General features: G+C 40.9%; 1 protein-coding gene across 1 annotated transcript in view; it reads right to left on the bottom strand.

Moving 5' to 3' along the window:
- Nucleotides 1-97: 97 nt before the first annotated feature.
- The window catches only part of LOC131125887 (insulin receptor substrate 1-B), a 41,299-nt gene continuing 17,790 nt past the window's right edge, over nucleotides 98-23,606 (bottom strand). The window contains exon 4 of the mRNA XM_058067867.2: nucleotides 98-2,414. Coding sequence (XP_057923850.2) covers nucleotides 2,407-2,414 — 8 coding nt within the window. The 3' untranslated portion in view covers nucleotides 98-2,406. The remainder of the gene's footprint in view (nucleotides 2,415-23,606) is intronic.

The following is a 23,606-nucleotide window of genomic DNA, read 5'->3' as shown; positions in this document are numbered from 1 at the left end:
GTACATACTCATCTTTTCCAGAAGTTTGACGTCCACGCCAGCTAACTCCTATTTAGGACAAAAACACCAAAAAGAAAAACCACACCACAAGTCCATCGGTTGTTTGGCTTTGTATTCTTTTAGTCACTTTTTTGCCATTTGTCAAGCAACACATGTCATGGTCTACATCAGTCAGTACCACAAAAAGAGACAATGGAGCACATTTGACAAACAATTTGATGTGAAACAAACCTGGTGCTTTTGTAAATGATGGCTAACTACATTTGTGCGCTTACTTTTTTTTGAGTACCTGTGCGCTGAGAACTCTTTACAGCCATCATTACAAACATTTCATGTGTTTACCTGCTGCGCTGCTAACATCCCAATTCACCTACACCGCTAATTTGTGATCGTTTGTAAACTTGTCAACCACGCAGGCATACACATGAAGACAATTTGCAACCACCATGGTCGTCGATGGCCTGGTCTCGATCAAAGCCATGGTGGTTAAAGCATCACACATCTTACCTCAGAGCGTCACATAAGCAAGGCGAGATATGCTACAGTTCTTCCCCATACTGCAAAAAAAATAACAACTGGGTTGTAGGGGCGGGGCACACAAGGTTATACTGAAAACAAGGAAAAACATCCATAGTTGCGACCTGAAGGGTCTTTTTTTATGAGTTTTGGCACTGGTGGCCCTTCTGACAACAAAGTTCGGCAAAATTGAATCCAAAATGTCCTCTCATTACGGGCCATGGCTGATTCATAAAGTCACCTGAAATTATCATCATCCAAAAGAGAGAAATATACACAGAAAAACAAACGGCTATGATGACCCCCATTAGTGCCGACTCCTACGATAGGTCAAAGAGACATAGACAAAACATACAGACAGGCACTTAAGTGCTGATGCGGTTATTAAAATAGGATAAAATAAGTTTGTCAATTAATTTTTTTAATAAAAAGTAGCCAAATTTGTATTTTCACATCATCCTTACTTACTTACTTTTAAAATCACTTTTCTACCTGTTAGCTTTAGAGTGGTACTCACACCGTTGATGTGTCATCCATTATTAATTGTCCTGAGAGGAAAAATGATTGACAGACAGTTGATGTGAGCTCATAACACTAATAGCGTTAGTGTTAATGGCACAACTGTAATGGCTAAACCTGAACTGCAGTGAGCAGGATGGTTCATCTGATGCTAATACAGCTAGCTGTCTGTAGTGAGCTAGCGAGCTAGCTAGCTAGCTAGCTAGCGACGGCACTTCCTGCTACAAGTGCTTTCAGACTATTTGTCAAATACATTTTGGTATATGGCTTCATTTTATGGCAAAAATACACAGTGAAAACATTTGAGGGAAAATGAAGGAGAGAAAATGGCATAATAATAGCGGAACACTAACAGCCATGCTAGCTGCTGAATAGCTGTGTCATATTGAGGGTATTAGTTTTTATTTATTTTTTTTATATCCACGAGTGAATATAGAAGATAAGGTCACATCTTTCTGGTTTGAAATTGTCTGTTTTAACATTTAAATCTGATGTAAGAGCTGTAAATATTTGGTTGCCTATTTACTCCATAATTAACATGATTGTATGCGGCACTATTCGCTGTTATTGCTATTACCTGCAGACATTTCTGTAAAAACATCAAATTAAGGAATTATACATCCCTAAATGTGTTCAAAGGAAAAGAAAGCTGTGTGTAAAAACATTTGAGGAAAATTAAAGGAGCGAAAATGGGATAAAAATGTCATAATACGCTACTAGCAGCCATGCTAACAGTGAAATAGCTGTGTCATTTTGACTGTATTCTTTTGTTTGACTTTAGAAGATAAGTTATACTATCTGTTTTGAAATGCAAACGGTGGTTCTGAGATAAACATTCAATCCTTTGTTTAAAAAAAAAAATGATGTGAGAGCTAAACATTTGCTTGCCCATTAATCCCATAAATAGTATGATTGTGTGTGGCGCTACTCGCTGTTATTGATGCCTGCAGACATCATATTAAGGAATTAAAAAGCCCAAAATGTACTCAAAAGGAAAAGGAAAGCTGTGTCTAAATCAGCAAGAGGCACTTTTTTTCTTTTTTGCAGCTACACCGCTCTACATACTGTAATCTCTTCTCCATACACTAAATAGTACTCTTTCAGTTTGATTTCCTCTCGGGGGAACAAAAAGTCGCCTCCCTTCTTCTTTTTACACGTCTCTGATTGGCTCCCGCTCACGGAATGAAAGCAGCAAGAATGTCAATTGGCATACGTCCGTCTTGGTTTGCACCACCACCAAGATCAATCCACACTTGATCTCTAAGTGCTCCAGGGGACATGTCCAAGCAAAAAAAAAAAACACACCAAAGGAACAAGTTGAGATCTTTGAAGCTTTGCTGCTGCACCGTTCCTCCAAGGACGTCTCTGACATCAGCACTCTGCAAGCAGACACAGAGAAGTGTTTGCTTAGAAACATAACACAGATATGAAAAATAAATACATAGCATCGCATGTATACACACACTGCTGCTTGCCTATCAAAAAGAAGTCAATCACAATTCTTCCAATCGGTAAAATATCATTTTCTGGCCAAATGGAACATAGTGACCCGAAAGTAAAAGAGCGGCAATAAACACGATGAGCAAAGAAAGATAAACAGGCATACATGGAAGAAAAGTGATAGGATAGGATAAAGAGCACACATCTGTTTGTTTTTAAAATCAGGTCAACGCGGCTCACAAGGAGTCTGCTCTGCTGTAGAGCTCGAAAATAAAACACCATATTTTATTTGTCACACCCACCACAGTTAACTATAATTTGTAATATTACGACTTTAAATGCTCTGATTACAGCCGGGGAGCTAAAACTCATATGCAATGAAATAAATTAATTTTTTAACTTTAAAAATCAATTGCTATTGACACGTACGTTGAACAATTATGCAGTAATATACGTACAGTGTTAAAAATTTCAGGATAAATAATAAGAAAGTACAAATACAAATATGGGGGGTAATGTTTCGGTTCCCTGTGTGACGCAGTTTGACACCCCTGATGTAATCCATAAGACCTATGGATTCTATGCACAATTAGAATTTAAGAAATAAAATGGTTGATGATCTAAAAATATGAAACCAATTGTTCATCCATTATTGAGTAAATGGTTTCATTTTCTCTTTCACCAAGCAAAAATATGTTTTTCCGAATACTAGATTCATCGGAAACTTGATTACGAAAATATTCAATAGCTGCAGTCCAGCACACCGACATCTTACAGCGCACGCAGAGGTACATAAAGTCCTTGGATGTTGTCCTCTCATTATACTCCAAATGCAGCTACTTCTATCTTTCAACCGTCCATTTTCTATACCGCTTATCCTCATGAGTGTCGTGGCCATGCTGGAGCCTATCCCAGCTGTCTTCACGCAAGAGGCGCTACACACCCTGGACTGGTGGCCAGCCAATCACTGGGCACATATAGACAAACAACCATTCACACTCATATTCATACCTATGGACAATTTGGACTCACCAATTAACCTAGCATTACCAAGAGAATTACACTTCTATCTTAAGCAAAAAAAAAAAGCATCAGGATGTTGCCTACAGCCATAGCTATATTTTTTTTTACCCTGGCGTTTTTTTTGCTTTTGGAGACAAACTATAGCAGACTTTGCAGTATTAGTATTAAACCGCAGTATTGGTCATATAATGCACACACAGTATCAATTATTGGTGCCATATAAGGTCATTTTCATGTATTTGGTTATTGCTATATTTGACAGACAGTGCATGAAAAGTTGTAGAAGACCGCGAGTGGACGAGCTTCCAGGCAAGTGAAGATGGTAAAAGTAGTCATGCCGAAACCAGCCAACGGAGATCATCTCATTCCCTAAAATGTTCATCCCTGCTCCAATCCGCTAATTGCTGCTCCATATTTACTGCCCTCCCTGCTAGGTTTGTCTTCTTCCCCATGCAGTGAGCTATATTTAGACCCCCCCCCCTCCAGCACAGACGGAACCGGCCTGAGCCATGGCGGCCTAAAACACGGCTCAGCTGCCACATTTAGCGGGGGCAGCCTGCGCCAAAACACAGACGAGCGAGCAAGCGGCAAAGATACGCATATGCACATGAAACATAGACACAGACTATATTTACTCTCATAATGATGAGCTTCCTTCATGTTAAATTATACAGCGAGGCTGCCTTGTCCACTCTCTGACGTTAATGTACTGACTCATACTCCAGTCATAAACACTCACAACATCTCCTCCAGCAAGACCATGGATGTCCAAAGTGCGGCCCTGGAGTTTTTCATCGGCATAATGAAAAAAAAAAATAAAATCATTACTGAGCTATAGGGCGGCACGGCGGTCTAGTGGTTAGCGTGCAGACCTCACAGCTAGGAGACCAGGGTTCAATTCCACCTTTGTTTGCATGTTCTACCCGTGCATGCGTGGGTTTTCTCCGGGTACTCCGGTTTCCTCCCACATTCCAAAAACATGCTAGGTTAATTGGCGACTCCAAATTGTCCATAGGTATGATTGTGAGTGTGAATGGTTGTTTGTCTATACGTATGTGCCCTGTGATTGGCTGACGACCAGTCCAGGGTGTACCCCGCCTCTCGCCCGAGGACAGCTGGGATAGGCTCCAGCACCCCCGCGACCCTTGTGAGGAAAAAGCGGTAGAAAATGAATGAATGAATGAACTGGTCTGTGGGAGTCAGAATGCTTTCTGGTTGCTAGGGGATCACATTGTCAATCAAATATATAAATATCAAATATATATAAATATACAAAAACATATAAACACGTGTTGTGTTTACATATACCAGGGGTCTCAAACATGCGGCCCACGGGCCAAATGTGGCCCGTAGGACACTAGTTTGAGGCCCCCGCCTTGATATGAAAGTTTAATGTTAGTTTGATATGGATGCTGTATGGTATCATGTATCCAGAAAAAATTATTACGTTTGATTAATGTTCATGTTCAAGGTTAAATAACTTAATAGTTATCCTCCCTATCCGTGTGGAAGTGGTAAGTTTTTGGCTATTTAAGTTTAAAGGAAATAACTTGAAGGCTATCGTTTACCGTCGCTAGCTCTCTAGTTTGCGAGTTAGCATGTGTCTCAAGACCCTGCAGTTGCGCAATATGTTGTAAATAAAAAGAGTATAAATGTGACTATAGTCGTGTTTTGTCATGTCTACAAGGCTCTAATAATGTTTTGTTAATTTTAATCAGAAAAAACGCAACTTAAAATCACTGGATGCAATGTTTCTAGTTAAGTGTGCCTTATCCCAAAATTGGCCGTGATGTCTTCACACTTATAGGTGACAGCGCCTCCTGCTGCTTTGGCAAGCACTTGACAGCCAGTCGATGGACAGACTTGTTTTTTCTTGCAGAATGATTTTACAACTGCACATGTTGAAATTAGGAGGTTCCAGACGGTCTTATCAGACCTCTTGCCAAAAATGACTCCCTCTTCTGCTTCTTCCAAGTGTGTATGTAATTAAGAGAGTCTGGGTCTACGGGATGTCTCAATCGCCCTGGGTCTAAAAATTGAAAGCCTCCTCATTGTTCACTTGTAAATCCAGCAAGTCCGTCTGTCATTTTCTCAATAGTCACCCCTCACCGTTGAGCTGAGGGGCAGGGGTCTCAAACTCAATTTACTTGGGGGCCACTGGAGCTAGGGTCTGGGTGAGACTGGGCATCAGGTTTAAAAAAAAAAAAAAAAAACGCATTTATTAAAAACAAAAAAATTAAAAAAAACTTCGCTTTGGTTCCAATTTTCGACAAGAAAAGCTCTGATAAAACATTCCACTGTTCTCAAATATCTTACTTTTTATTTTTCTACACAAAATAAGATGAAAAATAAATAAACAAATCAAGAATAAAGAAAATCAATAAATCAGTAATCAATAAATAAATATAATAATAATAATAAAACGGCAAATAATAAAAACTTAAGAAACCACATATAGTTGGTGGGTAGACAAATTATTTTTTTCAGATTAAAATGAACAAAGCATTATTAGAGCCCTGTAGACATGACAAAACACGACTATAGTCACATTTATACTCTTTATTTACAACATATTGCGCAACTGCAGGGTCTTGAGACACATGCTAACTCGCAAACTAGAGAGCTAGCGACCTAAACGGTAGCCTAAGTTATTTCCTTTAAACTTAAATAGCCAAAAACTTACCACTTCCACACGGATAGGGAGGATAACTATTAAGAGTTATTTAACCTTTAACATGAACATTAATCAAACGTAATAATTTTTTCTGGGTACATGATACCATACAGCATCCATATCAAACTTGCGCGGGCCGCACTAACATTAAACTTTCATATCAAGGCGGGGGCCTCAAACTAGTGTCCTGCGGGCCACGTGTTTGAGACCCCTGCCTTAGGGGATAGTTACGGCAAATTCCACTTGAATCTTTAGCACTAGAACAGAGGCATCCAAACTCTTTACTGCAAAGTGAAAAATCAAAGGATTTTTGAGATTTTGTATACATGGTCTAATAATATTTTAGAAAATTTTAGATATTGTGCAAGCTGCGGATGACGCATTTTGGAGACCACTGGTTGAGACGTTCTGGGCTCCACAGTTGTTATTATTCTTGATTCCAATAAATCATGCAACCTGAGCCCGGTTAGGGCGTCAGGACAGCTGCATTTACAGAGAAAGACCACCACCAGAGCTACTGTGTTGCCTTATTTTCTCCGCGTGATGCCAGAAGCTCTATCCATAAGTCAAGACCATGCCGTTTGCTTTATGCACTTTTGAGCACCCGTGAGAAAAACCTACATTACGAGGGCTGCAAAGGCAGCTATTAAGCAAACACTACACAGAATGCAGCTGGCGGCCTCTGAAAAAATGCATATAGTTATTGCTTTCACCCTGCTGCCGTCAATCATGTACGTGGTACTTATGTAACCATCTATATGTGATATACAGTATGTCTGCGTGTGTGACAAATGGCATCCCGTTAAATGATTTATGTTTACTTTGTGATTTAAAGAGCACTAATTAAAAAAGGTGACAAAAGGATGAGCTTTTTCATGAAGTGTCTGCTCCACAGGCTGGAATGTGAGTGGACAGGAAGAGAGTGAGTGGGGAAGAAAGGGAGGGTTTCAAAAAAAAAAAAAAAAAAAAAAAAAAAAGCATTCAGAGTGAATGTCACGTTAGCCTGTCAGCATGTACTGACCATGCATGTCAGCAGCTCTTGAACACAAATGGACACACCCCGCTATGCTATGCTATGCTATGCTATGCAGGATGAATGCACTTCTCACCTCACTGTGATACCAAAAAGAAAATTATTTCTCCATTTCTGCATCAAACCGATGGAGAGATTGGCGTAGCTTGTAAATATGTTGTTCTTGTGTAACACACACACACAGACATGCGACACGGAACATCCTGTCCTTGGACAGCACACACAAAGCGGCGGCCAACAAACATGGCGAAAGGCTTTTGGGTATCTCATTGGCACACACACACACACACACACACACACATGTTGGCATCAATGGTTACACGAACAGGTGGGGTCCTCTGTTCACATCAACAATATGGATGTCATTGCAACATTTGGAAAAGTGGTTAAACAAGAGCGTATTTCATTATCTTATGATCATTTCTTTGATAAATGTTACACAATGTAATATTTATAGGTTATCACATGGTTTGTCCGGTATCAGCCACGGTCTCGGGCTGATACTGGCACACGGGGGCATGATACTGGGCCTGATACCAGACAAACCATGTGATGATCTTATTATCACATACTATTTAATCATGAGCTTATTATCACGTACTATTTAATCAAAAGACCATTTTGTTTCCAGAAAATGTTCAGTTTATTACATGTATTATATCTAAACAGTGTAAACACAATAATTGCAAACATATTTCAACAATAATATTTTATCAACAGTCTTATCTTATCAATGTCTGACAATTAAAGTTCCATTAATTAAATTTGGGTTTTTTGGTGACTGGAGAAGCACTAGGCACTAAGCACTCGTGTGCTGTTCTCTGATTGGTTGTTTCACGGACACGATACCAGAGCAGCGCGCTCTGAGTGGACAGCTACGGGGGCTGATACTGGACATGGTTAAACTCTATATTTTATCAGTATCACTGCCCTGGGCTTTGACACAGTATCATTTCGGCCTTTTCCCGTATCATTCATGGGCGGTTTCTAGGGTACAGGGACAATTAATACTGTAGTATGTGATAAATAATAATAGCAGTTTTACTACATACAATAACATTCTGACAAATATAATAACATTAAAAGGTGAGTGTTTAACCTTTATAACACGATGGGAAGCTGATACCTCTGTGTTTGTGTGTGTGTGTCCTGTTCCTGGCCTGCGCTCAAGTCTGATGAATTGTGTAATTATTAATAGAGACACGAGTACACACACACACACACACACACACACTGCAGAGGCTGCACCGTCTTATTATTATTACATGTTTAATATTTGATAGCTAATATTAGCTGATGGACACAGACTGAAATTGTTTTTTTTCTTCTCAATTTAACTGGCGTTCTCCCCGTGCATGCGTGGGTTTTCTCCGGGTACTCCGGTTTTATCCCCACATTCCAAAAACATGCTAGGTTAATTGGCGACTCCAAATTGTCCATAGGTATGAATGTGAGTGTGAATGGTTGTTTGTCTATATGTGCTGTGATTGGCTGGTGAGCAGTTCAGGGTGTATGCCGCCTCATGCCCGAAGACAGCTGGGATAGGCTGCAGCACCCCTGTGACCCTCGTGAGGATAAGCGGAATAGAAAATGATAATTAGTATTTTTGTATGGTAACGCGCAGACCTCACAGCTAGGAGACCAGGGTTCAATTCCACCCTCGGCCATCTCTGTGTGGAGTTTGCATGTTCTCCCTGTGCATGCGTGGGTTTTCTCCGGGTACTCCGGTTTCCTCCCACATTCCAAAAACATGCTAGGTTAATTGGAGACTCCAAATTGTCCATAGGTATGAATTTGAGTGTGAATGGTTGTTTGTCTATATGTGCCCTGTGATTGGCTGGCGATAGTCTCCAGCACCTCCTCGTGAGGAAAAGCGGTAGAAAATGAATGAATGAATTTAACTTTTAAGTCAGAAGCTCTTTACGGCGCATTCTCTGCAGCAAAAAGAACTTGCACCTAAAGCGGATGTATATGAGGAAGTGTACACAGGAAACTACACACACACACACACACACACACACATGTACCGTATATATGCAACTGGACACAACATGAACCAGCGAACCACAAGTTTTGGGAGTGTGGTTATATGTGGTTTCATGTGGCTTATCCTGGTGAGTTAGTAGACATGAAACACATGGAAGTGCACCTCTAATCTATCACATATGCATCATTGCGGTGATGACGCAGTGACGGACTTCTGTGATGACTCAGTCACAATCTGTTAGACCACACCACAAAAAAAAAGAACAAAATGTCACCACCTGGCACATGTAACGTGACTAACAACATGTTCTTTTTAGCTCAGCTGCTCATGAATACGGAACATGTTATTAGCGGAGCACCTCGCAATCGTCCCTCCATCTCACCAGCGCTCTTGACCATGGATCACTAATGAGTAAACAGGAGAGCTGCATGTCTGTTATTTCCTCTCCTATACTTCAATATGAGGCTTTGTGAATAGGCGCTGTGTGGCATGGCAGTCTGCAGACCTCACAGCTAGGAGACCAGGGTTCAATTCCACCCTCGGGCATCTTTGTGTGGAGTTTCTCCCCGTGCATGCGTGGGTTTTCTCCAGGTACTCCGGTTTCCTCCCACATTCCAAAAACATGCTAGGTTAATTGGTGACTCCAAATTGTCCATAGGTATGAATGTGAGTGTGAATGGTTGTTTGTCTATATGTGCCCTGTGATTGGCTAGCGACCAAGTCCAGGGTGTACCCCGCCTCTCGCCCGAAGACAGCTGGGATAGGCTCCAGCATACCCGCGACCCTCGTGAGGATAAGCGGTAGAAAATGAATGGATGGACAAAAAGGTCAACACAAATGGAGCTTGATCAAGCGTTGGCAGGGGGTGCAACTAATTCCTATAGGTGTTCCAAGTTCTGGAGAACGTGCTACCTCCTCTGTCTGCATAAAAACAGTGTTCGGAACACACTGTAGTACTGAAGAAAGTCATTTGTTGCGACAAAAATGGCAATAAAAAGGGAATTGGGAATGGAAATGGGAAAAGGGAATGTCTATATGTGCCCTGTGATTGGCTGGCGACCAGTCCAGGGTGTACCTCGCCTCTTGCCCGAAGACAGCTGGGATAGGCTCCAGCACCCCCACGACCCTCATGAGGAAAAGCGGTAAGAAATGAGTGAATGAATGATTAGGCACTGTGTGGCCTGCAAGTACATTGACTTAATAGCTTAAATAATCATAATAAGAATGCAGGGACAAGCGGCCAAAATTACTTTTCCCTGTTGATCCTCTGTATTAGGCTTGGGTATCTGGTTAGGATGCTTTCTGGATGCCTCCCTGGGGAGGTGTTCAGGGCACATCTGACTGGTAGGAAACCTCGGGGAAGACCCAGGAGACATTGTGGAGACTGTGTCTCTCAACTGGCCTGGGAACACCTTAAGGGGGTGTTACTTCATGTCTACAGGGCTCTAAAAAAAACTATAAATAATGCTGTTTTAGAAAGTCATAAATAGGTGTTCTATGCTCTAACAATGAAAATATATTCATTCATTCATTCATTTTCTACCGCTTTTTCCTCACGAGGGTCGCGGGGGGTGCTGGAGCCTATCCCAGCTGTCTTCGGGCGAGAGGCGGGGTACACCCTGGACTGGTCGCCAGTCAATCACAGGGCACATATAGACAAACAACCATTCACACTCACATTCATACCTATGGACAATTTGGAGTCGCCAATTAACCTAGCATGTTTTTGGAATGTGGGAGGAAACCGGAGTACCCGGAGAAAACCCACGTGTGCACGGGGAGAACATGAAAACTCCACACAGAGATGGAATTGAACCCTGGTCTCCTAGCTGTGAGGTCTGCGCGCTAACCACTAGTCCACCGTGCCGCCATGAAAATATATACTATATTTCTAAATATATTTGTTAATATTGAATGCAGTAAATGAGTAAATCAATACGACTACTCTACAGTATATCCACATTTACTTTCTATAGAATTGTCCCTTGTCAAGATACTGCATACTGGAATAAAAATGTGAGTACTAAAGAAAAAAGAAATGCTACCATTAAACTCTAAAATGCAAGGAAATTGTTCCCCGGAAATAAAGACATCTGATAAAAAAAACAAAAAAAACCTGCCTCTTCTACGCACGCACACACAAAGACATCCTGTGCTCCGAGCAAAGCGGTCAATTGAATGAAGAAAAAGGAACAGGAAGCTGTTAGTGGTGTTAGTGAGGCGCTGACGCCAAGGTGACGTGGAGGTGAGGCAGTACTCGAAAGGTTAACGAGTGTTCTCGGGCCATTAATGACAGCGGTGAACAAACATGTCTGCTGCCTCTTCGCCTCCCGATCTGCTGCACTGCTGACTTATGTAAAAGGAAGAGCAGAGACCGTCTGCCTCCCTCGTGTTCTTGGGCGAGACGTGATTGAGCATTGTGTGGCGTTAAAACTTATGGCCCCGTACTCTGTCAATGCGCGCCAGAACAATGACGCTAAAAGAAGGCCTCACTCGTCATGTGAGCTTGAGTTCATGTTCTTAATTTGAAACACACCACTTCCAAACTTTGACTGGATGCAAAACTTTCTTTGGCTTACAAAGCTCTGCATTGATTAATCTAACATGTTTATTATTGTGATTGCAGAACAGAAACTGCACAATTCATATTGAGACCTGTTTCTCATATTATGGTCCCAGACTGCAGTGCAGCACTGCACAAGAATAATCATAAACATATTGTTAGATGAAAAAGAGCCTTTAGCAGTATATTGTCTTTGGAAAGAAACAATACTTTACAATACAATACTAGGAGCTTACGGACAAGAACCACCAGGTTCAGGAACAGCTTTTTCCCAACAGCTGTCTACTTGTTGAACTCTGCCCTCCATTGCCCACCCCTTCCAGTACTTACATCCCCCCGCTGATCTATGCCCCCCCATCACTTCATTGCACTATTGTACATATTGCACTATTGTAAATATTACTGTAATATCTTGTTGCATTCATAGATCATACTGTTTATAATTTATATAATCTGCAATAGCCATACTCTAGTCACTTCATTGCAATACTGTACATATTACTGTTATTATATATTGTCACATCCATACTGTTTATAATCTGTATAATCTACAATAGCCATATTATAGTCATTTATATCCCTGTACATATCCTCGCTGTATTATAGTCATAGCCTGTTATAGTTTTTTTTACATAGATCTTTTTTTCTACATTTACTTACTACTAAGGTACTTATAAAATTGCACTTCTGGTCGGATGCTAACTGCATTTTGTTGCCCTGTACAAGTGACATGAGCAATAACAATAAAGTTGAATCTAATCCAGGGGTGAGCAATCTACGGCCCGGGGGCCACATCCGGCCCGCCAAGTGTTTGAATACGGCCCGCCCAATCTTTCCAAAGTATTTCATTTAAACTCAACATACAACCTGGCATCATGGCCTGAGCCAACCTTTTGATGGTTTTATCAATTTCGTTTTTTGACATGGTCTGTTGTTTACAAAGTGCTCCTGAAAAAAGGGACACAAGCACATAATAATAATAATAATTATTATTATTATTATTATATTATTATAATTATTATATTAATGCTAATTATTATATTAATTATATATAATATTATTGTCATATTTGCATATTTTACATTATAATAATATAATAATTATTATTTTAATTTTATTGTAATTATTATAATATTTTATTATTTTTCAAATATTTAAATATAAATATAAAATAATAAATAATAATAGCAGATTGCATGACAATTTTACAGATACAATAATACCAGGTGGACTGTTACGTGTAAAATATATAGTCTGCCCCCCCCCGTAAAATTTGTCATATCAATGCGGCCCGCGAGTCAAATAGTTTGCCCACCCCTGATCTAATCTAATCCAATCTAATCCTTTGGAAGTTAAGATCGGTTTTAAATGAGAACTGCACTTTCAATCTGTGAAAAATGTACACATTTCTTTCACTTTTCTGTGCATTATAACGCCACAAAACGAGTTGATATGAGCTAGCTAACAATGCACGCCATTGGGACACAACTATTTTGACGAAAAAACCTAAAAAAAAAAAACGTTTTATCACTGTATATACATGCTGTGATCATATATGAACAAGTACATTGAAGATAAAGCAATATTTACAGTATTTTTGCCTTATTCTGATGTTTTAAAACATTACCGGAATGCGCATTGATTATTGATTGGAACTAGCGCTACTTCCATCAACAAAATAAAACGTCCTGTCCCCCCCACATCATCAGGAAACCGACTGGTGGAATAGCACCAATAGTATCTTTCAGCACAAAACGTGTGCTCCCTGTTGATCTAGTAAATTCAAAAATAATCCTCAGGTTTAAAAAATAAAACGCTGAAAACTTCGTAGGGTTGTTGTCGGGTCTAAGTTGAGACCTGGTATCCTTCAGTCTGTCCTGTTGTTTTGTTGGTAGCTTTGGTGGAATCTCTATGTTGACACAACCTTACAATAATACACATGCGAGGTATGAGTTATAACCTAGCGTTAACTTTTCAAAACTTTACTAGGGCGTGAGGCATTGTGAGTTACACCGAGACGTCACTCACAACGCCTATAGAGAGGTGTTGTGATAATCCGCCAGAAATATATAGTACACCGCGTTGGCTGCTATAATAACAATATCGCTGTAGCTCGGTTAATATACAGGTCGGTTATGTAAATGGAACACTGTTGGCGTTTATTGTTAGGGCTTAAGCTGAGTCCCAATGACTTGCATTTTAGCTAGCTCGTATTAACTTGTTTACTTGTGTTATAATGCACAGAAAAGGGAAAGAAATATGTGTTCATATTTCACATAAGGATTGGGAATGATGAATGATAAATTCCAGAAAAAGTGCATTTATTTCCCCTTTAAGTTAAGTTTGTAACAGAAATAGAATGTAATAGGTAAAAACATGAAATAAAGGCTCAATACAAAAATCATTTATATTTGATTGAAGGAAATAAGTATTCCCGTATCTCATATTTGCATTCTGACATCCGTCCATGAAGCCAACAAATTAGTCCTGTACTCCAAAAGAACAGAAACAGTCTCTTTCATTCAAACTTCACCATGGGAAAGACCAAAGAGCTGATAAAAGGACCACATGGACAGGATTATAAACCTGCACAAGACTGGAATGGACTACAAGACCATCAAGGAAGGAGCTAAGTAATGATCTCAAGGGAGTTGGGGACCACAGGCCTGGGAGAATGTGATGTGGTCAGATGAGACCAAAATTGAGGTCTTTGGGGCTGGTTCTCTGACAAGAAACATCTGACCTCAGTACAAGGTGGGCACAAAGTCCCGATCAAATACAAAATTAATTTAGAACTTTATGTATGTATAACTTAGAACATTATGTATATCTTTGTAGGCGGCACGGCGGTCTAGTGGTTAGCGCGCAGACCTCACAGCTAGGAGACCAGGGTTCAATTCCACCCTCGGCCATCTCTGTGTGGAGTTTGCACGTTCTCCCTGTGCATGCGTGGGTTTTCTCCGGGTACTCCAGTTTCCTCCCACATCCCAAAAACATGCTAGGTTAATTGGTGACTCCAAATTGTCCATAGGTATGAATGTGAGTGTGAATGGTTGTTTGTCTATATGTGCCCTGTGATTGGCTGGTCCAGGGTGTACCCCGCCTCTCGCCCGAAGACAGCTGGAATAGGCTCCAGCACCCCCGCAGCCCTCGTGAGGAAAAGCGGTAGAAAATGAATGAATGAATATCTTTGTTAAAGGGTCAACATAAACAATTAGCATTACTTACTTTCCTCCTGCCATATATCAATAAGTGAGATAATTGTCTTTTGTTTTTCTTTGCTGCATTCTATTCAGCTGGCATAACTGGTTTAACTGGCGAGTGCAAGAACACCTTCACTGTGTCGCATCCAAAACTGGAAATTCTTCTCACTGTGGTAGCGCCGCTGTCAGCACTTCAACTGACCCCTAAATCACCTGTGACCTCCTTGCATCCTCCCAGCCTGGCTACACCTGATCCATGGGCTTAGCTCTCGTTCCCTCACATACACACACACAGAAATATGCAGTGGAAACCACATGCAGACGTGTAAACAAACACTATTAAAAGGCAGACACGGTCCTGGTATGAGAGGTGGCTCGTTAGTAGTAATCAGCTTAGCACTCTCCGACGCCCACCGAGGGTAAGCTCTTTACAGACAAAGCCAGTTAGGAGCACGGCGAGGTGATGCCCACAACACGAATGACTGCAGAGAAGTGCTGGTGCTGTGACATGGAGACGATGACCTGTGACGCGCTGAAGTGAAGTGAGAAGTGACTCACACCTACACACACACACACATAAAGGAAAAAGATTTACAGTCTTTTCAAGAGAGTGTAAGGATGGAGGGAGGAGTCGACAAACAAGAAGGAGTGTGTGAAAGGAGGGGAAACACTCCGTCTTCCTCCTCAGTGTGGACTCAGTCACCCCAGTGGGTTGGTGGGTGGCTGCGTCCTTCTTTTTTTAGGGCCGGCACGCATCCAACAGCGCCGCACACACTGGCACTCTGGAGCCAAGATCATGCTCGTGCACGTACACACACACACACACACACACACACAATGCAGTCACATTATGGCCTTGTTCACACTACAGCCAAATGTATTTTGTTACTTCAATCATATCCTGGAGGTAGAGCTGAAAGATCAGGTCACATGAGCTTTGTGTCAAGCATGCAGTGATCTGAACGACTCTTAATACAAACGCTGGGATTTGTACATCCCGTGCATGTGTGTGTATGTTTGACGGAGGAACTGAAATAAACGTCAATATTTTGAGCCGCAGGTCACCATGTAGTGAACGTAAAGAAAAGCTACTTTCGGTTGGAGAATACTTGATCCCTGCTTCCTGATTGGCTTGTCCTGCTTGTAGAGTAAGCGGCGCGCTAAAGAGCCGGCCAACAGTGACAGGTGTCATGGCTAATGTGACAAAAGGTCAAAAAGTCTGGCACAAGCGTGACCGTCCATGTGCAAAATGCATGTCACTCTGAGCACTAGAGGTGGACAACCCGCCCACCCCCCCCACCTCACCACGCTTTTTGAATGGAAAAGTGAAATTGCCATGCATTAAACCGAAAATACAATGTTGCATACATTGTATTTTTGTATGTATGCATACCTTAGTCAGATGTTAAGTCACTATACCAGGGGTCTCAAACATGCGGCCCACGGACACTAGTTTGAGGCCCCCGCCTTGATATGAAAGTTTAATGTTAGTGCGGCCTGTGCAAGTTTGATATGGATGCTGTATGGTATCATGTACCCAGAAAAAATTATTACGTTTGATTAATGTTCATGTTAAAGGTTAAATAACTCTTAATAGTTATCCTCCCTATCCGTGTGGAAGTGGTAAGTTTTTGGCTATTTAAGTTTAAAGTAAATAACTTGAAGGCTACCGTTTAGGTCGCTAGCTCTCTAGTTTGCGAGTTAGCATGTGTCTCAAGACCCTGCAGTTGCGCAATATGTTGTAAATAAAAAGAGTATAAATGTGATGTCATGTCTACAGGGCTATAATAATCCAGATTGCATTCCAATTTCTGATTGCCAGGAGTGGTCAAGTGATTTTTGAATTTAAGAAACGTGTGTTTTTCCCACCATGTCTTCAATGAGTCAGCCCACCCCCCCTCCTCAGAAACTATGCCGACTTTCCATAACTTTTTTTTTTTTTTGCAGCATGGAAAAATCCGTAAAAAGCACCTGTACATATTTGTGTGGCAGCTTTTATTGTTTGATGCAAAGATTCCAAATAACTACTAAGTGTGTAATATAAATACACCGAGTCGACAGGCTTAACAAAAAGCCAGGGTGAGATTAATAGAGGAGCAAAGTGTAAGTGTGTATGAGTGTAATATTAACTTTAATTCAACAAACAATGAATAATGTTCATAAATAGACATGGAAAACAAACACATCATGAAAGCCAAGTCATAAGATGCTAATGATAATAGAAGCGTTGCAGTGGATTCCTTCACGTTAAATACTTCCAAGGCTGGACAGCACCTATTTTTCAGGTGCGTGTCTAAACACTGCTGTCACATACTTCACACACATCCAAAAAAAAAAAAAAAAAAAAAAAAGGTCTCCGCTTGATCTCCATGACTGAGCCGCTAATATGTCCAGACTGGTAGTGACCTTCTAGCATCCTTCATCCATTAAATCTGTGCATGTGTTTAAGAGCAACATGAGTCTGTAAGAAATGTGAATTACAATTTTAACATTTTCTTGTTCGGAATTGAGGGACGATTATTTCCACAGAGACAGATACACACACACACATACACTATGTTCAGGGCCATGTGCTTTTGTTTTAAAGGAAACAAACTAAACAAATGCTTTGTTTTTATTATTATCATTGTCTTGTTTGACTTTTTTTTTTTTTTTTTACAAAAAACCTTCAATGGTTTTCTGCTGTTCTTCATAGGAGGTCCCGGAAGGACAGTTGATGGGGTCCTCTTTAAAAAGAAATCAATAGAAAGACAGAAAAGAATCCATTCAGTCAGAAAAGTCAATACAATTAAAATGCTTAGTTTCTTAGTTAAACTAAATAAATGAATTAGATTGTACGTTAGCGTGAATCGAGATATGTAGATGACCTCATATGCTTGAATTCATCATAGTGGTTGGGAGAGGAAGAAAACACACACACACACACACACAACTAAGGAGAATCGTTATGCTCAGTGTGAGCTCGATTTCCCAACCAAACTGGGGAGAAGTAAATCGCCTTGACTTTAACAATTTAACAAAAACACAACTTTGACCTTCTTATCTTAATGTGTGGAGCAAATATGAGATAAAAACATGTCTGAAAGTGCTCATGATGTAATAATTAGGCAATTTTGATCGAATGTCTGTCTGAGTATGCATTTAGCAACCGTACATTACGACACATCCTTGTTCTTTAAAAATGAAAAGAACTGGCTATTTTTTCAAAGCAGAGCAGGTTTACACCTAATGCCCTTGAAGGCAGCGGGCGAGGGGCGGCAGGGGTCATGTCCCATCCACGTGGTTTTTGTCTTGCATAACATGCTCTTAGCCTGACCTGAATTTGACTGCCAGGGGGACACACCTGTCACCATAAAGAATCCATACTGGGTGTGTGTCTGTGTGCATTTTAAAGGTTCTTTAAAGCACCATAATCAAGACTTTGTTGTCTTTACAATCAATAAATATAATATTTACTAAGAATGCCACATAGGACATACTTAGAAGGCTCTTTTGTTCTCGCTTGAAGAAATAGGCAACTGCTTACAGAGGACAAAAAAGACCATCCATGAAAAGCTATAATATGGAATTATTGAATTTTATATGTACTTGTACTTTGTTCTACTTAAACACGCCTTAGAGCAGTGTTGATAGTGCAGCTCTGGGGCCCATTCTCATAACCCGGCTCATTTTATACTGGAAAATGGAAGATATGTTTCTCCATGCAAATGATCTAGACAACAGGGGACACACACAGTTGACTGATCCAAATGACCAATTATGCATGTGATTTGACGCCCCGGTTGGTGGGTCGGGGTCCGTTTCTGGGACCCTTAAAACTAAGAAATTTATTGCAAATTAAACTAAAATACAGTAGATGATCACAAGTTCAAGACTACAGCCTTTAAGAGCCAAGGTTTTGGCTAAATTGGGGCGCAGGGTGCAACCCTCATGATAAAGACTGGGTTTTTCAGCAGGACAACGCTGCTGTTCACAATGCTTGCCTGAGAAAGAACTTTTCAGAAGGAATAATGTCACTCTTTTGGACCATCCTGCATGTTCCTCTGCACTATTATTTGCACTATGACCCATTGATCATTGCACTAAAATTAATATATGTGCTCCTGCATATGCTCCTGTGCAATACTATGTGTATATTTTGGATATCTTGTAAAATTGTCTTTTTTACTCTACTTTATATACTTTTTAAGTATATAAACTTAAACTTTAAACTTGACTACAGCACTGAAAGGAGAAGCTCTCCAATTTCGTTGTACAGCTTGTATAATGACAATAAAGGCCATTCCATTTAAATCCAATTGACAACATTTAGGGATGGATGGAGAAGGAAGTCTACAAAAATCAGATGGATGCCGTTCATGGAGACATCTTCACCACATGGAGCAACATTCCCAACAACATTCCCTTTTTGCATCAAGAATGCTCAAACCAATTTTTCCGGTGATTAACAACTACTTTTGGAATTATTTTGATGGGGGTTTTGTTTTTGTTATGGGCTTCAACTTTTATACTGTGTATACTATATACAGTATATAGACACAGATCTTGTCTCGGTTCAAGGCCGAGACCAGGGAAACGTTGGTGACCACTGGTCTAGACAGCAGAAGAGACAGGCACACATGCACACATGCAGTCGATACTGATCCAATTGGCCAGTTATGCCTGTGTTTCGTCCAATTAGCACACAGTGAACAGACCTGCCTCTGTGCATTGTATGACAATAACAACCAATGGGAATTTCAATTTCATACAATAATCTTCATGCAGTCTCTGTCATTTCCAAAGTAGTATGACCAAAGTGGATTTAAAAAAAAAAAAAGTCATTGTGGCTCTGCCTGTGCCTCCAGATGGTTTAAGACGTCAAATATTTGGGACGGATGACAGTGCTGTCACTCATCTCTTGCAGCAATCATTCATTCATTCACCCTGGACTGGTGGCCAGCCAATCACAGGGCACATATAGACAAACAACCATTCACACTCACATTCATACCTATGGACAGTTTGGAGTCGCCAATTGACCTAGCATGTTTTTGGAATTTGGGAGGAAACCCGACGACCCGGAGAAAACCCACGCATGCACGGGGAGAACATGCAAACTCCACACAGAGATGGCTGAGGGTGGAATTGAACCCTGGTCTCCTAGCTGTGAGGTCTGCGTGCTAACCACTCGACCGCCGTGCCGCCCTTGCAGCATTCATTAAATCATGAATTCTGGACATTCATTAAATCAAATTCCATCATTTTCCGTGCTTTTGTGGGAATTCTGCCTGATGTAAATACTCATCGATTAGTTCAGCTTGAGTGATCCTAAAGGCAATTCTGGAAATGACCAGGAGGCAATTGCTTATATGTATTACATAATTGTACCACGACACATACGTGCTTTGTTTGTAGATAAAGACCCTGCAGCACAAACATCTCCAACATTGAAGCAGACATAACATTAACAGTGCATCATTACAAGATAACCCCAATGATTCCTTTTGTTTTGGATCATCTGTGTCTGTTTGTGTTAGGAAAATGGAGATTACAAAAAATGTCTAAATGTAAATACAGTGGAACTTGGTGAAGTCCCGGTCCACTGTGGTGTTTTTATTATTAAAAAGTGTCTGTTTAAGTCGACTTGAATGAAGTACTGTCAGCTTGTACGTGTACACTGTGGCTTCCAGTTCAGTGCAAAATAAGCTTCAAAATAAAAGCATGTTAACCTGGATTGCGTCTCTACTCCAGAAAAACGGTTCTTCGTGTTAGCTGCTACAACAACAATGATGCTTTAGCTTTGTTTATATACAGGTCAGTTATGAAAATGGAATATTGATGGCATTTTTTGAGGGGTTTTTTAGGGTTCTATAGTCGAAATAGGTGCGTCCCATTATGTGCATTGTTAGCTCTCCTTCTCACTTTGTCAGCCTCTAACTAGAGGGAAAACACCACTGCCCCCCCCAGAGCCCAACCCCCGAATCACAGCTCAGAACCATACACAAAATTTCTTTGCCACAGTATCATTCAAAAACAGAAGAATAAAAATAATCAAAAGTCGAGAAAAATGTCAACAAACTGCCACAGCATGAAATGGATACTGCGACTTGTTACAGTCGAAAACGTGTACACTGTGGCTTCCAGTTCAGTGCACAATAAGCTTCAAAATAAAAGCATGTTAACCTGGATTGCGTCACTACTCCAGAAAAACGGTTCTTCGTGTTAGCTGCTACAACAACAATGATGCTTTAGCTTTGTTTATATACAAGGCAGTTATGTAAATGGAATATTGGCTGGAGTTTTTTTTAGTGTTCTATAGTGGAAATAGGTGCGTCCCATTATGTGCATTGTTAGCTCTTCTTCTCACCTGGTCAGCCTCTAACTAGAGGGCAAACACCACTGCCCCCTTTAGCCCAACCCCTGAATCCCACCTCAGAACCATACACAAAATTTCAGAAGAATAAAAATATACAAAAGTCGAGAAAAATGTCAACAAACTGCCATAGGTTCAAAAATCATTTCATATCACCAATTTCGGCTATGTTGACAACCGCCTATGTCAACATCAGTCAGCCAGTCTGAGTGACGTTGAGATAAGCAGGTTCCCCTGTACATGTCTCTACAACGGGAAGAACAGAAATCTGGACTCACAGATGGAACTCTAATGATGCAACAAGAGGGAGGGATGAGGGCAAAGATGGCTAAGCATGACCAAGTGGGAAGAAGAGGAAAATACATGGAATGATACCAGAATGGAGGGCAAAAGATACACAGCCGGTCGGTCCTGGGGTGGCAAAAAATACCCTCACAAAAGGATCATTTATTGGCGGTGGAAAAGTGAGGGGGGAGTTAGGATGAAAGGGGGCCAGTGCTGTACAAAGGCATTTGAGAGCAGTGAAACATTCACAGCCAATGTGTAACATTCTCCCCCACGCTGCCACCCTGACGCCACTCTGCTCGCTAGCTAAACAAAACTTCCAAGCAGACATATGGATGCAAGCTTGAAACTGTTTTCACTGATGCATTTACAGTACATCCACAATGCTCCTCTATCTGCTCGGGCTGCAGGCGCCGAGCTCCTAACGCACCCAATTTGTAGCAGACAGTGGGCTGAGGAAGAATGTTTTGCTTTAGGGGGAGAAATGTCTGGCAGGGTTTGAGGCCTTGTTTAGCTGCGGTGGTCGCCCCCATAAGGAAAATTCTCGGAATGCAAAAAGCATAAATGACAGTACAGTTTTGAAGCTGAGTTTGCAATCAACAGGAAGTCACTTGTGTGCATGTTTTAATGGCGTGGAACTGCACAGTAGTTATGTTGCTGTTTCATGTTAATGATACTACAGTAAAGTCTCGTTATATCGATATCGGTTAAAACGAATTACTACTTATTACGATACTATTTTCATTTCCCGGCAAATTTCTTGTCTTTTATGATATAATTAGCTCCGTTAGTACGATACCCGGTTATTATGATAATCCGGTTACTACGATGCCCTTTTCATCTCCCGCCAGCCAATTTGGTCTGCTTATATCGATACAAAAGCAGCTTAAATCAATCTTTGCTTAAGGATTTCAATACCAAAAAAGAACACGGCGAACGGCTGCTTCCAGTCAACTTTATTTTTCACACTTCCACCACCAGAGTGCAGCACACACAGCGGAAAACACCCGTACCTCGGGCCTACCCCTCCGGGTGGCAACACCTTCCCTATCGATAGTTCCGGGGTGAATTATGTCCCGGTAACCGGTAATCACTACAGCGCAAGTTTATTTTTATTTACTGTAGTACAAAATGTATTGTAGTACAAAAGCATGCTAGATACGCAATCCATGAACTCAAGGAGAAAATTACATGCCATATCAAAGATCCGCCCACTTTTAATGCAGTTCGGCGCAGGATCGGATATATGGATAGTCCGGTTATATCGGTATTTTTTCCGACTCCCGAGAATATCGATATAACGAGACTTTACTGTACAACACGTAGTATCACATGTTGTATCACATATACATCTTCATAGAAATTTGGGGTTTAGAAAAATGGTCAAACATGAATGTTGAGGTCAGCTTAAATAATAACAGAAATCACCGTGGAAGTGGGATCGAGTTAAGCAAGTTCATTCATTCATTTTCTACCGCTTTTTCCTCACGAGGGGTGCTGAAGCCTATCCCAGCTGTCTTGGGGCAAGAGGCGGTACAAGAGTACACCCTGGACTGGTCGCCAGCCAATCACAGGGCACATATAGACAAACAACCATTCACACTCACATTCATACCTATGGACAATTTGGAGTGGCCAATTAACCTAGCATGTTTTTTTTTGGAATGTGGGAGGAAACCGGAGTACCCGGAGAAAACCCATGCATGCACAGGGAGAACATGCAAACTCCACACAGAGATGGCCGAGGGTGGAATTGAACCCTGGGTCTGCGCGCTAACCACTCGACCTTCGTGCCTGAGTTAAGCAAGTTCCACTATACAAATATATGTTATAATGTTACATCTACAATACCTAAAAATGTGCTAGAACACTAAAGCAAGCAATTCAAGTCCATTTTTAAAATGTCACCAGTAAATACAACACTCACGTCACATGCGGGACATTTGGTTGACAAGTCAACCGAAATGCAGGGTCAGAGTTCAAACGATTTCAACTCAGAGCAGGACGC

Source organism: Doryrhamphus excisus, linkage group LG2 (genome assembly GCF_037039965.1).
Source record: "Doryrhamphus excisus strain RoL-2023G ecotype Guam linkage group LG2, RoL_Dexc_Guam_v1.1, whole genome shotgun sequence".
Taxonomy (NCBI): Eukaryota; Metazoa; Chordata; class Actinopteri; order Syngnathiformes; family Syngnathidae; genus Doryrhamphus; species Doryrhamphus excisus.
Note: the sequence above shows the minus strand (reverse complement) of the source record. Positions and strands in the feature narration are given on the sequence as shown.